Below are 16,979 nucleotides of genomic sequence, written 5' to 3'. Positions count from 1 at the left end.
AGCTGAATATTAAGACAAAGTATCAAAGCAAACATATGATCAACAGAGACTGTTAAGTCGTTTCCAATATACAATATCCCTCCAGAGGGACTATTGAGACTGTGCCCAGTTAGAGAATTCAACCCTTTCTTTCCTGTGCAACCCCACAGGTGTGTACATCCTGATCAATGAGATAGACGTAAAGTAAGCCCTAAATGGTAAGACATGTTCTTCTACCTTTCCTGCCCTTGGAATACAGACATGGGACCTGGAGCTTCAGCTACCATTTCAGCCCCTACTGTGAGGATGATAGAACTGAAGCTTGGATCCTTGACTCTGGACTGTCTTATCAATGTTGCACTATGTACTTTTGCATTTATTTTCCATGTGAAAGGAAACATTTTTCTTCTTGGGTAAGGCACAGAGGGGGAAGGGGCAGAGGGTGGACAGGGTAGGTCATACACAACTGGCATTGACCTTGCCAATATACTGGCCCTCAATGAGAAGATTCCTTCTGATCTGGTCTATAATTCTCAAAAGGACCAAAATAAGCAGAAGAGTAACAGTATAGTGACCTACTAAAGCTGCATGTCTCTTGTTATTTATTAACTTTATTTTTATGTTCTTTATTTTTAGTAGGTAATTTGAAACTTTTAGAGAATATGTCCCCTACCCCCACCCCCCAAGCTCTCTACTCCCTAATCTAAGTGTTTTTTAACATGGGTCTAGCCCTTGACTAACTTTGTGGACGAGTAGTCCAAAGTAAAAACAAACCCTCCATCTTACTTCATATGCTACCACTCTGAAACAGACAAAAATGAAGCTCTCTGAGCATATGCTCCTGAGAACCAGGATCACAATGAATACTAAGTATATGTTAGCTCTTTAATTCTACCCATCCCTCACTTGCCCGTTGCTGCCAAAGGAAAGGGTGACAAACCAAAGTAAATATGAATCACGGACCATATCTACCACATTATAGGTACTTATTAAGTACTAGTTATAACAGATGAGGTAGGCATTTTAAAGGAAAAGAGTAATGAGATGCCAAAATTAAAAAAACAAAAACAACCCTATTTGAATGATTTCAGGACCTCTGACAGACAGGTTTTTGCTGTTGTTGTTTTTTAAAGCAAGCATCTAACCCTTTTTCAGTTGCTTTTAGCTATTTGAATGCAGTTCCCTTCTAGGAGGAAGATAAGTGTCAATGTGAACTAATTATCAAGGGCAAGATTTCTAATGTACTAGAAAAATGTCTAGTATACTACTGTCTGGTACTGAGAAAAATGCCGTCTTAAGAAAAAGGGTCTGGCTAATTTCTCCCTACTGATTGGAGGGGGATGTGGGAAGCCCAGAACATAACTTATTTTTAATTGAAAGAGGGACACATACATAAGCACCGCTCACAGACAATTATAATCCCCTCTAAGCAGTAAACAGCCTAATTATAGTAGTGTACTGTATGTGTTAAATATTAACTTGAATAAAAAATATCTTCATTACTTTAAAGACTTCATATTACATTTTAAATTCAATAACTTGGCACGTCTTAAACAACCATTAAACCATCAAAGCCCAAGTGGTATTTAAATACTTTAAACTAGGTTAAGAATTAGCAGAATCAATTACAAGAACTTGCCCTATAATTGTAATTCATCCACAGAACTGAAAAAAAGCTTTGGAAGCGTTGTTTTCCCCCGTCAGCTTTACTAATGTGGAATACTTACACCATGGCTTAAAAGGAAACTCATTGTCTGGGATTCAGACACTATGGTTTCAAGTCAATCCTGGGGCCATTCGAGGAAGATGACAACTGTCTCAAATTGGCAGTTGTAGCTTTGTAGCACTCTTTGAACCAAGTGGTTTGCTTTGATTAGAAGTAAAGTCCCTGGTTCTCAGAGAAGATGAGACAAAGCATAATTGAATGGTTAGCTGACTATTTGGGTTAGGTGGGGTTGACCAGAGAAACAAATCCAGTGACACTCATATATGTGTAAGAGAGCTTTATATCAAGAACTACTTGTCTATTAGGAAAATTTCCCAGCCCAGTCCAACTCAAATCCATAAGCCCAATACTAACTAGTCCATAAGTGCCTCTTCAGACCCACAAAACCGCATGCAATGATGCAGATTACAGGAAGATCACCAGTCAGTGGGTGCAAAGTCCCATGGATCCAATGGTGGTGGACACACCTCCAGGACTCTGGCAGGTCCTCATCAGGTCTCTGAGTGGCTCACCAGCAGGAAGGTGTGGCAAAGAGAGATGGGGAGGTTCCCAGAATTCTCCTTATGAGAAGGCCATGCCCACTAGAAGGTACTATCAGGCTGTGACCCGGTTGGCAGGCTGGACTCAACCTCTACACTTTTATATCTTCAAATTGACAAAAACTATGTAACTGCCACATTATCCGATCAGTCCCTTTATTACAATAGCATTGACTAGTTCCAAGGAACTGTGACATTCTAATCCATATACTATCATCCACGGGTGATACTAGAGTTAACATGCTAGGTTGAAGTCCACTCTGTTTTGGATACCTTGGAGGAAAGGACTGATGATCTATTTCCAGAAACAAAGTCAGCCTCAAAAAACCCTAGGGCACAGTTTTACTCAGACACGGAAGGGTACCCTGAGTTGGAATCAACTTCACAATAATCCATACACTCAGGAGTCAAGTGAACAGCATGAGGATGTCAGAGATCAGGAATGAGATGATATAACAGATATATGTAAAGGAGGTTTCATCATTTTAGAATAAAAAAAAGAAAAAAGTGAGAGAGCTAAACACATTTTTAACTGAATTCTGAATTCTAGAAATTAATGTTTGATAAAACTAACATGATAGATCATCATTTTATAAATCATGATGGTTTACTGGTCTCTACTTTTCCTGCTGCTAAAATAGGGAATTGGGGTAATGGGTTGAGCTGCTAACCTCGAAATCAGTAGCTCGAACACACCAGATCCACAGGACAAAGCGGAAACTGTCTCTTACCATCAAGGCGTAAAGTCTCAGAAACCCAAAGAGGCGTTCTGTTCTGACCAATAGGGCAACTGAGATTCAGAATCACCTGGATGGCAGTAAGTTTGGTTTGGTTTTTGGAAGAGTAGGACCTGTAATTTTGCTCCAGTTGAAATAAAATATAGACACCTGATCTGATCCCGCCACACAGAGGCCAAACACTAAGGGGGTGCAACAGAACAGCAAGGGAATGGAGCGGCGAGGTCCCCAGGGAATGCTGCAGGTAGACTTTGGGGCCAGGGCATGGTGCCCTAACAAACTGGACTGGAAAACACTCCTAAAGGCCAACAAACAATCCTTGAACTAACTACAAGCTTTTCTTTCTTGTTTTTTTTTTTTTTTTGTCATTGGTTTGTTGTTGTTTTGTTGCATATTGTTGCTTGGTTTTGCTGTCTTGTTTTTGTGCATGTTATTATCTCCGCAGGTCTGTCTAAATAAGATAGGCTGGATGAGCAATCTGGAGGAGAAAACAATGGGACTGACAGTTCCGAGGGGATATGGGAGACGGGGAGGTGGGGGGAGAGGAAGTGGTGTTAACAAACCCAGGGACAAGGGAACAACAAGTGATCCAAATCGGTGGTGAGGAGGGTGTGGGAGGCCTGGTAGGGCATGATCAAGGGTAATGTAACCAAGAAGAATTGCTGAAACCCTGGTGGGGACTGAGCATGATAGTGGGACAGGAGGAAAGTCAAAGGAAATAGAGGAAAGAGCTGGGAGGCAAAGGGCATTTATAGAAGTCTAAAGATATGTACATATGCAAATATATTTATATATGAGGATGGTGAAATAGATCTATGTGCCTATATTTATAGGTTTAGTATTAAGGTAGCAGAAGGACATTGAGTACTCCCTCAATGCAAGAATACTTTCTTCTATTAAATTGGCATTTTATGATGCTCACCTTCCCGACATAACCGCTGAAGACAAAGTAGGTGAATAAGCAAATGAGGTGAAGAAAGCTGATGGTGCCCGGCTATCAAAAGATATAGCATCTGGGGTCTTAAAAGCTTGAGGGTAAGCAAGCGGCCATCTAGCTCAGAAGCAAAAGGGCCCACATGGAAGAAGTGCACCAGCTTGTGTGATCACGAGGTGCCAAAGGGATCAGTTATCAGGAATCAAAGAACAAAAAATCATATCATTATGCGCTCACCTCCATGATAGGATCGCTGAAGACAAATGGGTGCATAAGCAAATGTGGCAAGGAGGGCTGATGGTGTCTGGCTGTCAGGAGATATGGCATCTAGGGTCTTGGGGGCTTGAGGGTGGACAGGTGGCCATCTGGCTCAGAGGCAACAGGGCCCACATAGAGGAAGCACAATAACCTGTGCGATCATGAGGCGTCCAAGGGATCAGGGATCAGGCATTATCAGAACAAAAAATCTTACCATACTGAATGAGGTGGTGAGTGCAGAGTGGAGACGAAAAGCCCATTTGTAGGCCACTGGACATCCCCTTACAGAAGGGTCTCGGGGAGGAGAGGAGCCAGTCAGTTTGCGATGTAGCAACGATGAAAAATACAACTTTCCTCTAGTTCCTAAATGCTTCCTCAACCACCACCACCACCCCGTCCCCATTATCATGATCCCAATTCTACCTTGCAAGTCTGGCTAGACCAGAGGATGTACACTGGTAAAAATATGAACTGGAAACACAGGGAATCCAGGACGGATGATCACTTCAGGACCAGTAGTGTGAGTGGAGATACTGGGAGGGTAGACGGAGGGTATGCTGGAAAGGGGGAATCTACATGTGACGTCCTCCCTGGGGGACAGACAACAGAAAAGTGGGTGAAGGGAGACGTCGGACAGGGCAAGATATGACAAAATAATAATTTATAGATTATCAAGAGTTAATCAGGGAGGGGAGAGCAGGGAGAGAGGGTAAAAATGAGGAGCTGATCCCAGGGGCTTACGTGGAGAGCAAATGTTTTGAGAATGATGAGGGCAATGAATGTACAAATGTGCTTTATACAATTGATGTATGTATGGATTGTGATAAGAGTTGTAAGAGCTCCTAATAAAACGATTAAAAATAAAATCAAAAATGAATGCAAAAAAAGAGTTGTATGAGCCCCTAATAAAATGATTTTTATAAAAAGAAATAAGAATATAGGGCCTCAGTTAATTGAAACTAAAGTGAAGTTCTATTTCAGACATACAATGCTCATAGATAGCATTAGTAAACCTAGATTACTTAGACCTTCATGTTTTCACATTCTTTTACTAAATGTTTATTGGGTGTCTTGTGCATGTCAGGCATTGTGTGAAGAACTAGAAGTAGTAAAAACAGTTTATATACCTTTACCCTGAAATTCAAGTAAACATTCTTGTGAGAGTGAGGCCAGGGAGCAAGGGTAGGATCTTCAAGTGGAAAAGTCTCCTAAGAGAAGAATTCATCCCAGGAAATTTAAAATATGTTAACAGGCACTTTAAATTTTGTCAAGCATGACAAAACAGTATGTAAAGTGGCAGGGAATGTTATTTTTCAACTTTTATTTCATAGCTGATGTCCTTAAGATGGATAGTCTTGTAGGAGACAAGAAGGGAGTTTATGAGTCATCTTAGAAAAAGCAGTTCAGTAAGTGAAAAGACAGATACCTCAGGAATCTCAAACAAAAATAGATGAGTTTACAAGCTGGTCTACCAGAATTTTCTATTTTAATAAGGCAACAACCAGATGAGCAAGAGAGACAAGAATACACTCTCTTTACACTATGATGCAATAGATCACAATGGTCGCACCAGCTTTCCTTTTACAGATGAACAGAGGGCCTTCAGATTTCTACTGGCACTTGGGGTACCAGTTTCACTTAAGACTTCCCAAAAAGCCCTCTTACTTGAAGAGCATGAACACAGCAGCAGCTATGTGCAAGCCTGTTCATTGTCTGCGATGAGGAAGGTCCGCTTCTATTCATTGTCATAATTTTGAGGGATGGCCAATGAACAGGAATAGGCAATAACTGCAGGAAAGTAAAAGTGTACAGCACACAAAAAATTAGAGACCTTCTTCATCAGGCACTTGGTATAAAACATTCTACTGGGCACTTCTTGCCTGCTTAGTTACAGATGACTATTGTGATTCCCCAAATTGCCCAGTGAAAGTAGGGATGCTTTCATGCTGGGAAAAAAGTCCATAAATCAATAATCCAAGTGTGAAAACCCATTGCCTTGGCATCAGTTGGTCAGACTAATGCAACTAATGACCCTGGATTTTCAGACCATTTGTTCTAAATTCCTTTCCTACCTTCCTAAGCCCAATCTAGGGTCAGTATGTTGGTAGCATTTTCTCCCTGATCAAGACTTTATAACATCTTTTTGTAACATGCTGATTACTACATCAATGGTCTGGAATACACAAAAGAGGGAATAGACTAAAGTTGTCAAGAGCATTTTGAGTTTCTTTAACAAGCTTCATGTGGACACAGGTTTGTCTAATTTCTTCAGCATTGGTGCTGCAGTACCAGTAAGACTTCACAAATATTAGGGAATGCATAAATATTAATTGCCAGAACAAACAAAACAACAAATAACCATGAGGTAAATGGACAAGTATAATTTTTTTTCTTCTCCATGAGAAAACTCCAAATCCAGAGTTAAGACCCTGGACAAAGATCACATGGCAACTCAATGGCAATAAACATGAGTGAATGAGGATGTGTTGACTCCAAATCCAATATCCTTTCAATGACCATTTCTCCTACCCTAGACACTTTACCCTCTGAAGTTTAAATACCAAGTCAGAAAGAAGGCCACAAAATAAGCAAGGCACATCTTCCAGGACCAAGACTTAAACACCATTATTTTAAGGGGAAATGCATATACACACATTATTAAGATAACATCAATCATGGAGTCCAATTATGTGAAATGACATGAACTTCACAGATCCAACATGGATCTAGAAAGGCTCCTACCACTTGCCATTGGTCACATAGTTTCCATGGACATCTCTGAGGCATGCAAGCTTTTGTCCCTTCAGGTTATCAAGCCACCTGAGCACAAAGCAAGCACCAAAGTTTCCTTAGCCCCACCACAGTTTGGGCTTAGAAGCCGAAGAGATTCTTACCCACCACTCAGAAGGAATTAGAGATGAGTGGCTACATATCTACTGGTTGTTGTTGCTACTGCTGTTAGCTGCCATTAAATTGGGCCATATGACCCCATGCTTCAACAAAATAAAATACAACCTGGTCTTCTGCCATCTCCATGATAAATTGTAGATCAATAGTCTGTTGTGATCGACAAGGTTTTCACAGGCTTGTGTTTAGAAGTACATCAACAGACCTCCCTTCTTCATAAGGTCTACGAAAATTGGTTCAGTAGCACAGTGACACAAAAACCTCCACTGACAGACATGTGAGGGCTGTGCATGAGACACCTAGCCTGAATCTACCACACGGAAGGCAGGAATTCTACTACTAAACCATCTACTAGTAGATGCACCTTGTAGCTACTTATCAGCGACTAAGTAAAGATGCTTGCTTGTGTTTTATTGACTATGCAAAAGGAATTCAACTACTTGGATCACAGCAAACTATGGAAAACATTGAAAAGAATGGGAACCTTAGAAAACGTGTGGTACCTGATCATAGACCAAGAGGCAGTTATTACAAAAGAACAAGGGGTTACTGAATGGCTTAAAAATCAAAAAAGATGTTTGTCAGTGTTGTACTTTTTCATCATACATATTCAGTCTGTATGCCAAGAAAATAATCCAAGAAGCTTCAGGAGAAAGAATGTGGCATCAAGACTGGAGGAAGGCTCGTAACAGCCTGCAATATGTAAAAGATACAATCTCGCTTACTGAAAGCCAAGATTATTTGAAGGATTCAATGATGAGAATCAAAGGCCATATACAGCCTTCACTACAGATTACAATTCAATATAAAATCAAACTCAATGCCATCATGTCTATTGTAATTTATAGCCACATTTGATGACAGAGTAGAACTACCCCTGTGGGTTTCTGAGGTTGTAATCATTTGGGAAACAGAACCTCATCTTTCTAGTATAGTGGTTGATGGGTTCAAACTGCTGACCTTGTGATTAGCAGGCCAAAGAGTAGTACTGCATGCACCACGCCACAAAAATCCTCACAAATGGCTGAGAGCACTCTGGAAAATGGAGAAAAGCACCTTGTTAAGGATGTCAATTTATTTGAACCCACAATCATTGAATGAGCCAGCAAAGAATTCAAAAGACCTATTGCAGTGGGCAAATCTACTACGCAAGACCTGTTTCGACTGTTAAAGAGCAAAGATGTCAGTTTGAGGCCCAAGGTGTGCCTGACCGCAAGCAGTAAATCATTTAATGTGGGTCCTTGAGCCAGGATTTCTGTAACCCTCACCAAATGACTTTTTGCCATGGGTTTAGATAAGAAGGTAGGGGAAACATTGATTGTAATATATAATTCAGCTGTGAGTGACTGCCATTCTTGCTAGGTATAAAATAAGCCATTGAAGAAGCAGAGGGGGCGGGCTCTCACTACCAGGAAGAGCCAGGAGCACATCTTCTTGACCCTGAGATCTCTTGTACAATGGACCTCTTTGACCCGGAAAGACAGCTATGGCATTAGGGGAGTGAAAGAATAGCAGCAGCAGAACCAGGAGCCAAAGTAAGAGGAAGATCAAGAGAAATCTGCAGCCCAAAGAGCAAAGCTGAGCACTTTGAGCAGGAGGTTGGCTTATGGAGTGGGATGCTTTGGGGCACTATATTCAGGGAGCAGGCTCTACTGGCAAATAGAGGTAGAGCTGAGTACCTGCTGGTAGAGGCTTGCAGTGGAGTCCCATATCCTTTGGCCATTTATCACCAGCTCTAATAGCTCTAATAGAGCTTTGTAACCATTGTATCTTGAGCATTTCTCTTCTGAATTATAACCTGTTACCTTCCACAATCATCAGCATAATCTGTGAGTTCTACCTGGTCACTGCAATAAATTATAGCTGAAAAAGCAATAAAACAAGAATTCTCAAAACTGGACCAATAAGCAACATCATGATAGATGGAGAAAAGATTGAAGTTGTCAAGGATTTCATCTTGCTTGAATCCACAATCAACACTTATGGAAGCAGCAGTCAAGAGATCAAACATCACACTGCATGGGGTAAATATTCTGCAAAAGAACTCTTACAAGTGTTGAAAAGCAAAGATGTTACTTTGAGGGCTATGGTACACCTGACCCAAGCCATTTTCCATCACCTCATATGTATAAAAAGTTGGATACTGAATAAGGAAGATGAAAGATGAATCCATATATTTGAATTGTGGTGCTGGTGAAGAATACTGAGAGTACCATGGGCTACCAAAAGAACAAACAGATCTGTCCCGGAAGAATTACAGTCAAAATACTCCTTTAAAAGTGACAATGGAAAAACTTCTCTCATATATTTAGGACATGTTATCAGGAGAGACCAGTGCTTGGAAAAGGACATCATGCCTGGTAAAGTTGAGGGATAGCAAAAAAGAAGAAACCCTTAAATGAGAAGGAGTGATCCAGTGGCTGCAATAATGCACTCAAACATAACAACCATTGGGAGAATGGCACGGGACTGGACACTGTTTTGTTCTATTGTGCATAGGGTTACTATGCGTCAGCACCAACACGAGAGACCTAACAACAACAAACTGAAGTTGATGGAGTGGTGCTGTGAAACAGAATCTATCCCAAGCCATGGTATTTTCAGTCACTTCACAAGCATGTGAGCTACTGAATGAAAAAGGAAGATAGAAAAAGAATCAATGCATTTGTACTATGGTGTTAGTGAATACAGAAAGTATTGTGGACTGCTGAAAGAACAAACAAATCTGTCTTGGAAGAAGTACAGCCAAAATGCTCTTGAGAAGTGAGGCTGGTAAGGCTACGCCTCACGTATTTTAGACATGTTATCAGAGGGACCAGTGCCTGGAAACGGACAAGATGCTTGGTAAAGCAGAGGGTCATCCAAAAAGAGAAAGATCCTTGGGGAGATGGATTGACACAGTGACTGCAACAATGAACTGAAACATAAGGGAAAGCTTGTGTGGATGGTACAGGACTGGGCAGTGTTTCATTCTTTTGTACATCGAATTATTATGAGCTGAACGGATTCAAAAGTACCGAACAACAATAATATTTATTAACTTCTAACCAAACACACTGCCATTGTTGTTAGGTGCCATTGAGTAGATTCTGACTCATCGTGAGTCTATGCACAACAGAATGAAACACAGCCTGGTCCTGTGCCATCCTCACGATTGTTCTTATGTTTGAGCCCTTCGATGTGGTCACCGATTCCAACTCATAGCAACCCTGTAGGGCAGGGTAGAGCTATCCCAGTGAGTTTCCAAGACTGTCGCTGTTTGTGGGAGTAGAAAGCCTAGTGTTTCTCAAAAGGAGGGGCTGGTAGTTTCAAACTGCTGACCTTGTGGCTAGCAGCCTAACATGTAACCCTGTGATAGCCAGGGTTCCTGCCATCCATTACCCACTTCCAATTCCTACCCCCTTCTCTTTTCTCTCTCTTCAGTCTCTGCCACCTCACCCTTCCTTCCTCTTTCTTCAGAGCAACCAGCAATCTTCAGGCTGGCCTACATGCCTGAAGCTAAGCCAGGACTTACCAAGGAGTTCGTCATCACAGTTTAAGGAATCCCCAATTTCTACATGTACTTGTGCCTAAAATCTGATCTACCAGTGACTGTCACCCAGGGAAGAAGGAAGGCACGTTATTCACTACCACCTTCACCACAGCCCTTTCATGATCAACCAGCTTCCCCTTAAGTAATATATTTGCTTTATGTACTTTCAGGTATAAAGATCCTTTCAGGTATAAAGACCTTAGGGCAACAAACAAAGGGACAAATTAAAATGTTGATGTAGGTTTAGCAATGGACTGTCTCCAATATTTGGTTAACAAAATCTTTTTATCTGTTCATTTCCAATTCTCTTTCAAAATACCTGAAATATTTCAATATAAAAAAATACAAAATTATAGATTTCAATTTATGCTTATATATTTTCTGATGGGAAAAAGATGACAGGGTCATCCATAAAATACTTACAAGCATAAAAATCAGGATAAAGTTCTATAGGGAATGACGATCTAAATTTAAGAGGCAAAAGGAAATTTCTAACGTCAAGAAAAACTTTTTGTGCATTTTTAAAATGAATGATTTTGGGGATCAAAGATAGATACTATCAGAGATTTTCAAATGAGTAACTCACTGTAACATGTCAATGTTTACAAGAGACCAAAGAGTTTCCAGCTATGCCTGTCCAATTTAGCCTGGTAAGTTTTAGCTATCAATTTAGAGATGTGCAGAGTTCTGAGTTTTACAGACTCTAAAGAACTACAGAGCAAAAAGCTGGACGCATCCTACTCCAGACCAAGTCTCTAGAACATTTCTTCAGGAAGAAATCAGGAGACAGAAAATAAATAACTGCTCACCTACACAGCTTTGTGAGTTTACCACTTGGAAGTGGGGAAAGATTAGTATTCTTGATACCCTCTTCTTGACCCTAAACACATTTGTTGAATCTAGCTCTAGAGCGAACAATTTCTAATACTAACCCTCAGTTTAAATATTGGGTCCTAATTTTACTGCTTGGAGCCCAGATGGTGCAGTGGCTACGTGTTAGACTGTGATCCTTAAGGTCAGCAGTTCGAAATCACTAGTGGCTCCCCAGGACAAAGAAGGGGCTTTCTACTGCTGTGAACAGTCTTGGAAACACCCAGGGTAGTTCAGCCCTGTCCTATGGGATCACCATGAGTCGGCATGGACTACCTGGAGTGAGAGAGAGGATCTGCATGCTGACTGGTTTGAGCTGTTGAGACTTTGCTCACTCCCAAGAAGAATCGCTGGAGTGCCCTTTTCTTGAGCTTTCCCAAAAGACCCGTGCAGCTACGACACGAAAGATCCCTAGCTTTGCCTGTAGTTTATCTTATTGTACAAAGGCATATCTCACCAACGAGGCTATAATGGTGAATGCACTTGTCAGATGGGCATTTTGTGAGCGATCCGTAAAACGCCAACAACGGGAACGTTCTTTGATGTGCAACTGGTGGCATAAAGCAGGCTGAGGAGCCGCATCTCGAGATCCGAAGCTCTCCACCACTCCACTCTTTCATTCTGTTTCCCACACCTCCTCTTCCCTACTGCCCCACACCTCCTTTGAGTCACTCATTTGGGAAGTAGAAATCATCTAAATATGAAGGAGCACTCAATTCTGTGTTTGCACTGTTTTAAAAATATTGACTTTCCGATCCTCAAATACTGGAGAGACAGTGGGGCTCTTTAGAGCAGACGCTAACCCTATCCTAAGCACACTCCAGCGTGCATGAGAAAGGAGTAGTTTGCAGGAAACAGTCAGTGTTTAGGGTCAGAAAGGTCTGTGTATAATCCCCTTCCATCCTGTAACAAGAATGAGCCTTCCCATAGCGGCTAGCTGCTCACCTGACTTCCCTGCATGCCTGGATTCCTGAAAGGTTGCGGAGCATGGGAAACCACAGATATAGAACATCTAGAAATGTAATAGCATATAGTAGGGAGGCCCCAGCCAATGATTAACCAACTGTTAGGAAACCAAGCCTTAAAAAATGCCATTCAATAGCAGTTCAAAAGGATGGCCCACAATTCCTCTTAGCATCATGTCAACTAATGGCATATTTTCAATCCCTTCCTTGTCTCTCTTAAAACAAGTGATTTGGAAAATGACCACCTTTCACATCTTCGTACAGTGTCCGCGTGTGTTGTGTAAAATGGACCTGCAGGACTAAAACTGGCAAAGGGACCAGGACCCTTGAAGTTTCACTATCATATTTATAAATATGTCAGCATATTCCCTTGTTTAATTGTTACTGTAAAACACATTTTAAAAGAAACAGAGTCTCTGATTTCATCCTTTAAAATCTACTCATGCCATGTTGCTAGCAAACACTTTCCTCCACAAATAAGCAAAAAAATAAAAATTATTTTAAGATACTCAAAATTGTAAAGGTGAGTTCCTGGGAGAGCACATGAATTTATTCTTTCTTTAAAGCAACTTATAGCAATTTGACAAGGTATATAAAGGACTTTAAAAGGATTCACGTGTTTACTCTGCAACGTAGGAACATATATATCCTAATCAAATAAATATAATGATGTACAAGAATACCCATCCTACCATTAACTATAATTGCAAAAACCCAACAAACAAACAAACAAAAGGAAGCAAAATATCTACAACGTGATAACAAAAAAAACCGAAAAACCAGTTGTCAGAGTCAATTCAAACTCATACTGACGGGGGTGGGGGTGGTGTGTGTGTGTGTGTGTGTGTGTGTGTGTGTGTGTGTGTGTGCGCGCGCGCGCACGCGCACAGAGCTGTACTCCACAGTTTGTGATTATTGTTTCTATTTCCAAAGCAGCTTGCCAGGTCTTCCTTCGAAGGTGTCCCGGGGCAGGTTCAAATAGCCAAAATTTCAATTATTCAAGTGGTAGGTCATTTGTGCCATAAAGTCAACACTAGGGGCACTAGTGGAGTAGTGGGTTACATGCTGGGCTGCTAACCACAAGGTCAACAGTTCAAAACCAGTAGCCACTCCATGGGAGAAGGATGAGGCTTTCTGAGCCAGTAATAAGTAACAGTCTCAGAAACCTGCAGAGGCAGTTTGCCTCTATGGAATCACTAGATAGCAGTGAATTTGATTTTAATAGGGGACTAGATGGTATAATGTTAGTATTCTGCATAACAGTGTGCAGTTATTAAAAATCATGAAATTCCAAAGTCAGTATTTCCCAAAGTGGGAGATACAGTCCCTGGAGGGGGGTGAGGTGGTGAAATGGAATGATTGGGGACAGGGTGCTGCAAACCCAGATAGCTACATTTTATCCAGGATTATGGGCTATAATACAAAATGTCTTTGACGGAATGGGAGGTGTTACTTAGTTTCAGTTTTTGTTTTTTTTTCTGAAAGGGGAAAGTAGGCCAAATAAGTTTGGGAACCTATGTCTTAGGTGGAGAAAATCTAAAAGCACTTGACAGCCAGCCTAAAGGTTGGAGGTTCAAATCCACCCAAAGCCACCTCAAAAGAAAGGCCTGGAAATCCACTCTGTAAAAGGGGGGACCATGGCATAAAGCAGAGTCTGGCTATGTTTCGAACTTAGTGTGTGCCACCGTGGTTTTCAGGTGGAAATAAGAAGAAAAAAATGAGAAATTTCCAGTGGAGAATTTAGGCTTACCCAGAGTGCTCCCAATCCAGTGCAGGCTTTGAACATGCACAGCATCAAGAGTTCCTCCCCACAAGCTGATGGGGAATCGAAGGATGGTATCAGCACACTGCTGATCCACACCCTGTTAATGAGTGGCAGTGGCAGGAACGTAGATAATACAACAAAAAGTGATGCTTGAAACTGATATTCGGTTTCTTGAAACTCCCAGGTTAATGAAGCTAATGAGTTTGTTAAGAGTGTGCAGAGCTGAGACCAGGATGAAAAAGGTGAAGAAGACTCGTAGCCTAATAGACACCAATTTTGCACAGTGGAGGAGCAAATGAAATATTGTGATTTTTACCAACACGCCAGGGTCAGGTCTCCATATAAATATTTAAAGTACCAAACACTTTCCCAGCCCCAGTACAGAATGCCTCAACATACCACCTGTCTTCCCACCCTCCTCCATTCAACCATTTCTGTCACCCCCACTTCAGTATTGGTTTCTGCAACTCTCAGTTTATTCCCTGTACCAGCACCAACCAAAGAAGACTAGCAAGTATGCCAAGATGGTTTCCCAGCATTCATGGACTTTCCTGCACTTAGTTTCCACATCAGTCTACTTCAAATGTTTAATCTGACCTCACAGATAAGAAACAGAACAAAAATTCCTTTGGGCATGTATGCATCTCGTGTTACGCACTCTTTCACTCTAGAAAACAAAGGGTAACCCAAGTCACTGTGACTGAAAGAGCATCTTTCTGCTAAGCGCACTTCTGCCTTGGCCTGCGTGACCACAGCTCTAGCTGCCTGTCTGGGCCCAGGTGCTTCAGAAGCCCAACTTGGGAGTAGGTTTCTTTCTGCAAACAGCCTGGAATCCACAAAAGCCAAAATCAACTGAAGTTTCTCTGAAAACAAGAAGGCAAAACACACCCAAATTGCCACCTTAGTATTTCACAACTTTCAAACTGAAAGGTGTCCACTTGTTTGACAACGCACATCCATCTACTTGTTTGCAGATGCCTCACTGCAGAGCAAACAGTGGAGGGGATAGCTGGTTAGTTTCTAGTGGCCAATCTCGGGAAGTACAAGAGTTTCTTAGTTCCAATGCATAGTCTCTCTCTCTCTCTCTCTTGCTCTCTCGCTCTCTCTTTCTCCAGGTTGGAAATAAGCTAAGCTAATAATTAACCTTAAGCATACCATCACTTCTGCTTCAAACAATTTCTACACACAGCCCTAAAATACCTTTCAGTTCAGTTAAAAACCAAACCGACATGCTGTAATAAAAGGTCTCTGCGAAATGTGATCCCTTTCATTGGTCACCCAGGATCTTTTCCTCTTAAATCTGCTGCCGCGCTCAAAATAAAGATGCCACCAGAGCACGATTATTTTGGTAAGAAAGTTGCCTAAGATAACTTCAGGGTTTCCCGGGTTGAGTAAGTCTTGCAGGAGGGTGTGGGGATGGAGAGCTCGCCTCCAGGATTACATCTGCGGAGGTTCCCCCGGTGTTGATGTTTTCTCTCTCTCACTCTCTTTTAAGCGTCCTTTTTAATTACGCTGCAAGGACTGACTTCCACATTTCTGGCTGATGAAGGGCGTTGGGAGCTGCGCGCCAGGGCTGCGGCAGCCGTTCAGGCCAACTCTGGGGCTGGCAGCCCCCCACCCCCGTGCCCCTTACACCAAATCCCACCCTCTCGGGCACACGAGCACCCACCCGCACCCAGACTGTGACCCGCACCCAGACTGCGGTCCGCGCCCCCCTCGCCTGAGCGCCCGGGCCGACGGGACTCACCGCTGTCCAGCCGCGCTATCTGGGGCAGCCGGTACGTGCTGACCAGCAGGTCGAGCGGCACGGCCACGGAGCTCCACTTCACATCCTTGAGGCTGCAGCCCAGGGAGGGCGCCGGGTCCATCTTCCCCGGCGGCGCCCGCCCCGCGCGCCCGCCGCCGGCACCACCGCGCCTCGGCGGCCGCCGCGGTTCGCGCTCCCTGTCTGGGGCGCGCGGGAGTCGCCGGGCAGCCGGCGGCGGGCAGCCCGGGGACGCCGCGGCGGAGCCGGCCCGGAGGGAGGGGGCCTGCGCCTGGCTCAGCTGCCGCTACGGGGCATGGCTGGGCACCCGGTGCCCTCACGCCCGGGGAGCACTCGGTGCCGCCCGGCGGCCGCGGACGGCAGCGGTCGGGATAGCTGCGGCGGCTCCCGCGCCGCCTGCGGCTCTGGCCCCGGGTCTGCAGCTGCGGCGGCCGCCCGCCCGCCTCCTCCTCCCCGGCCCCCGCCTCCCCTCGGCCTGGAGCGTGTGAGGAGGAGCCGCGGGGCCGAGAAACGCCATAGCAGCGCTCCCAGCACTGACTAATCAGCAAGGTGCGAGCCACGCCTGCGCAGCTCCGGGAGACCCCGCCTCCGCCTCCGCCCCGCCTCCCCGGCGCCGCCGGCCCCGCCCTCCCGCCGCTCCCGCCCTGCAGCCCAGGCGCGCGGCTCAACCCTGAGCTCTCGCTCCCCCGTCCGACGGCTCGGGCGCCCTGCAGCCTCGCCGACGCCCAAGTTGCAGTGGGAGCGCCGCAAGCTCTGAGTCCTAGTCCTTGACACCCCCCACCCCCCTTTCCTGCCGCGACACCGACGTCGCTAATTAGACCAACAAAAGAGACCCATTTGGTGCTCACTTCTTGCTGGGCGGCCTAGACTTCGGAGATGCTAAGCAGGAAGAATTCCACGGAGGAAGTTAAGAAAGGCAGGAGTCTTGCAGGACTCAGTATTCTAACTACCGCAGCCCATCTTGCACCCCCCAATCCTACAAATCTGCAAAGGGATCTGGGA

The 16,979-nt window shown here is 43.7% G+C and overlaps 1 protein-coding gene across 4 annotated transcripts in view; it reads right to left on the bottom strand.

Annotated features, from left to right (window-relative positions):
• Positions 1-16,484, bottom strand: part of GAREM1 (GRB2 associated regulator of MAPK1 subtype 1) — a 227,961-nt gene extending 211,477 nt beyond the window's left edge. For 2 of the 4 annotated variants that reach the window (XM_075533065.1, XM_075533066.1), the window contains exon 1: positions 15,960-16,484. In XM_075533065.1, the coding sequence (XP_075389180.1) occupies positions 15,960-16,080 (121 nt within the window). In that variant the 5' untranslated portion in view covers positions 16,081-16,484. The remainder of the gene's footprint in view (positions 1-15,959) is intronic. The other 2 variants (XM_075533067.1, XM_075533068.1) reach the window with 2 other exon arrangements.
• Positions 16,485-16,979: the final 495 nt, after the last annotated feature.

This window comes from Tenrec ecaudatus, chromosome 15 (assembly GCF_050624435.1).
Source record: "Tenrec ecaudatus isolate mTenEca1 chromosome 15, mTenEca1.hap1, whole genome shotgun sequence".
Taxonomy (NCBI): Eukaryota; Metazoa; Chordata; class Mammalia; order Afrosoricida; family Tenrecidae; genus Tenrec; species Tenrec ecaudatus.
The sequence above is the reverse complement of the archived record's forward strand: the minus strand, read 5'-3'. Positions and strand labels throughout refer to the sequence as shown.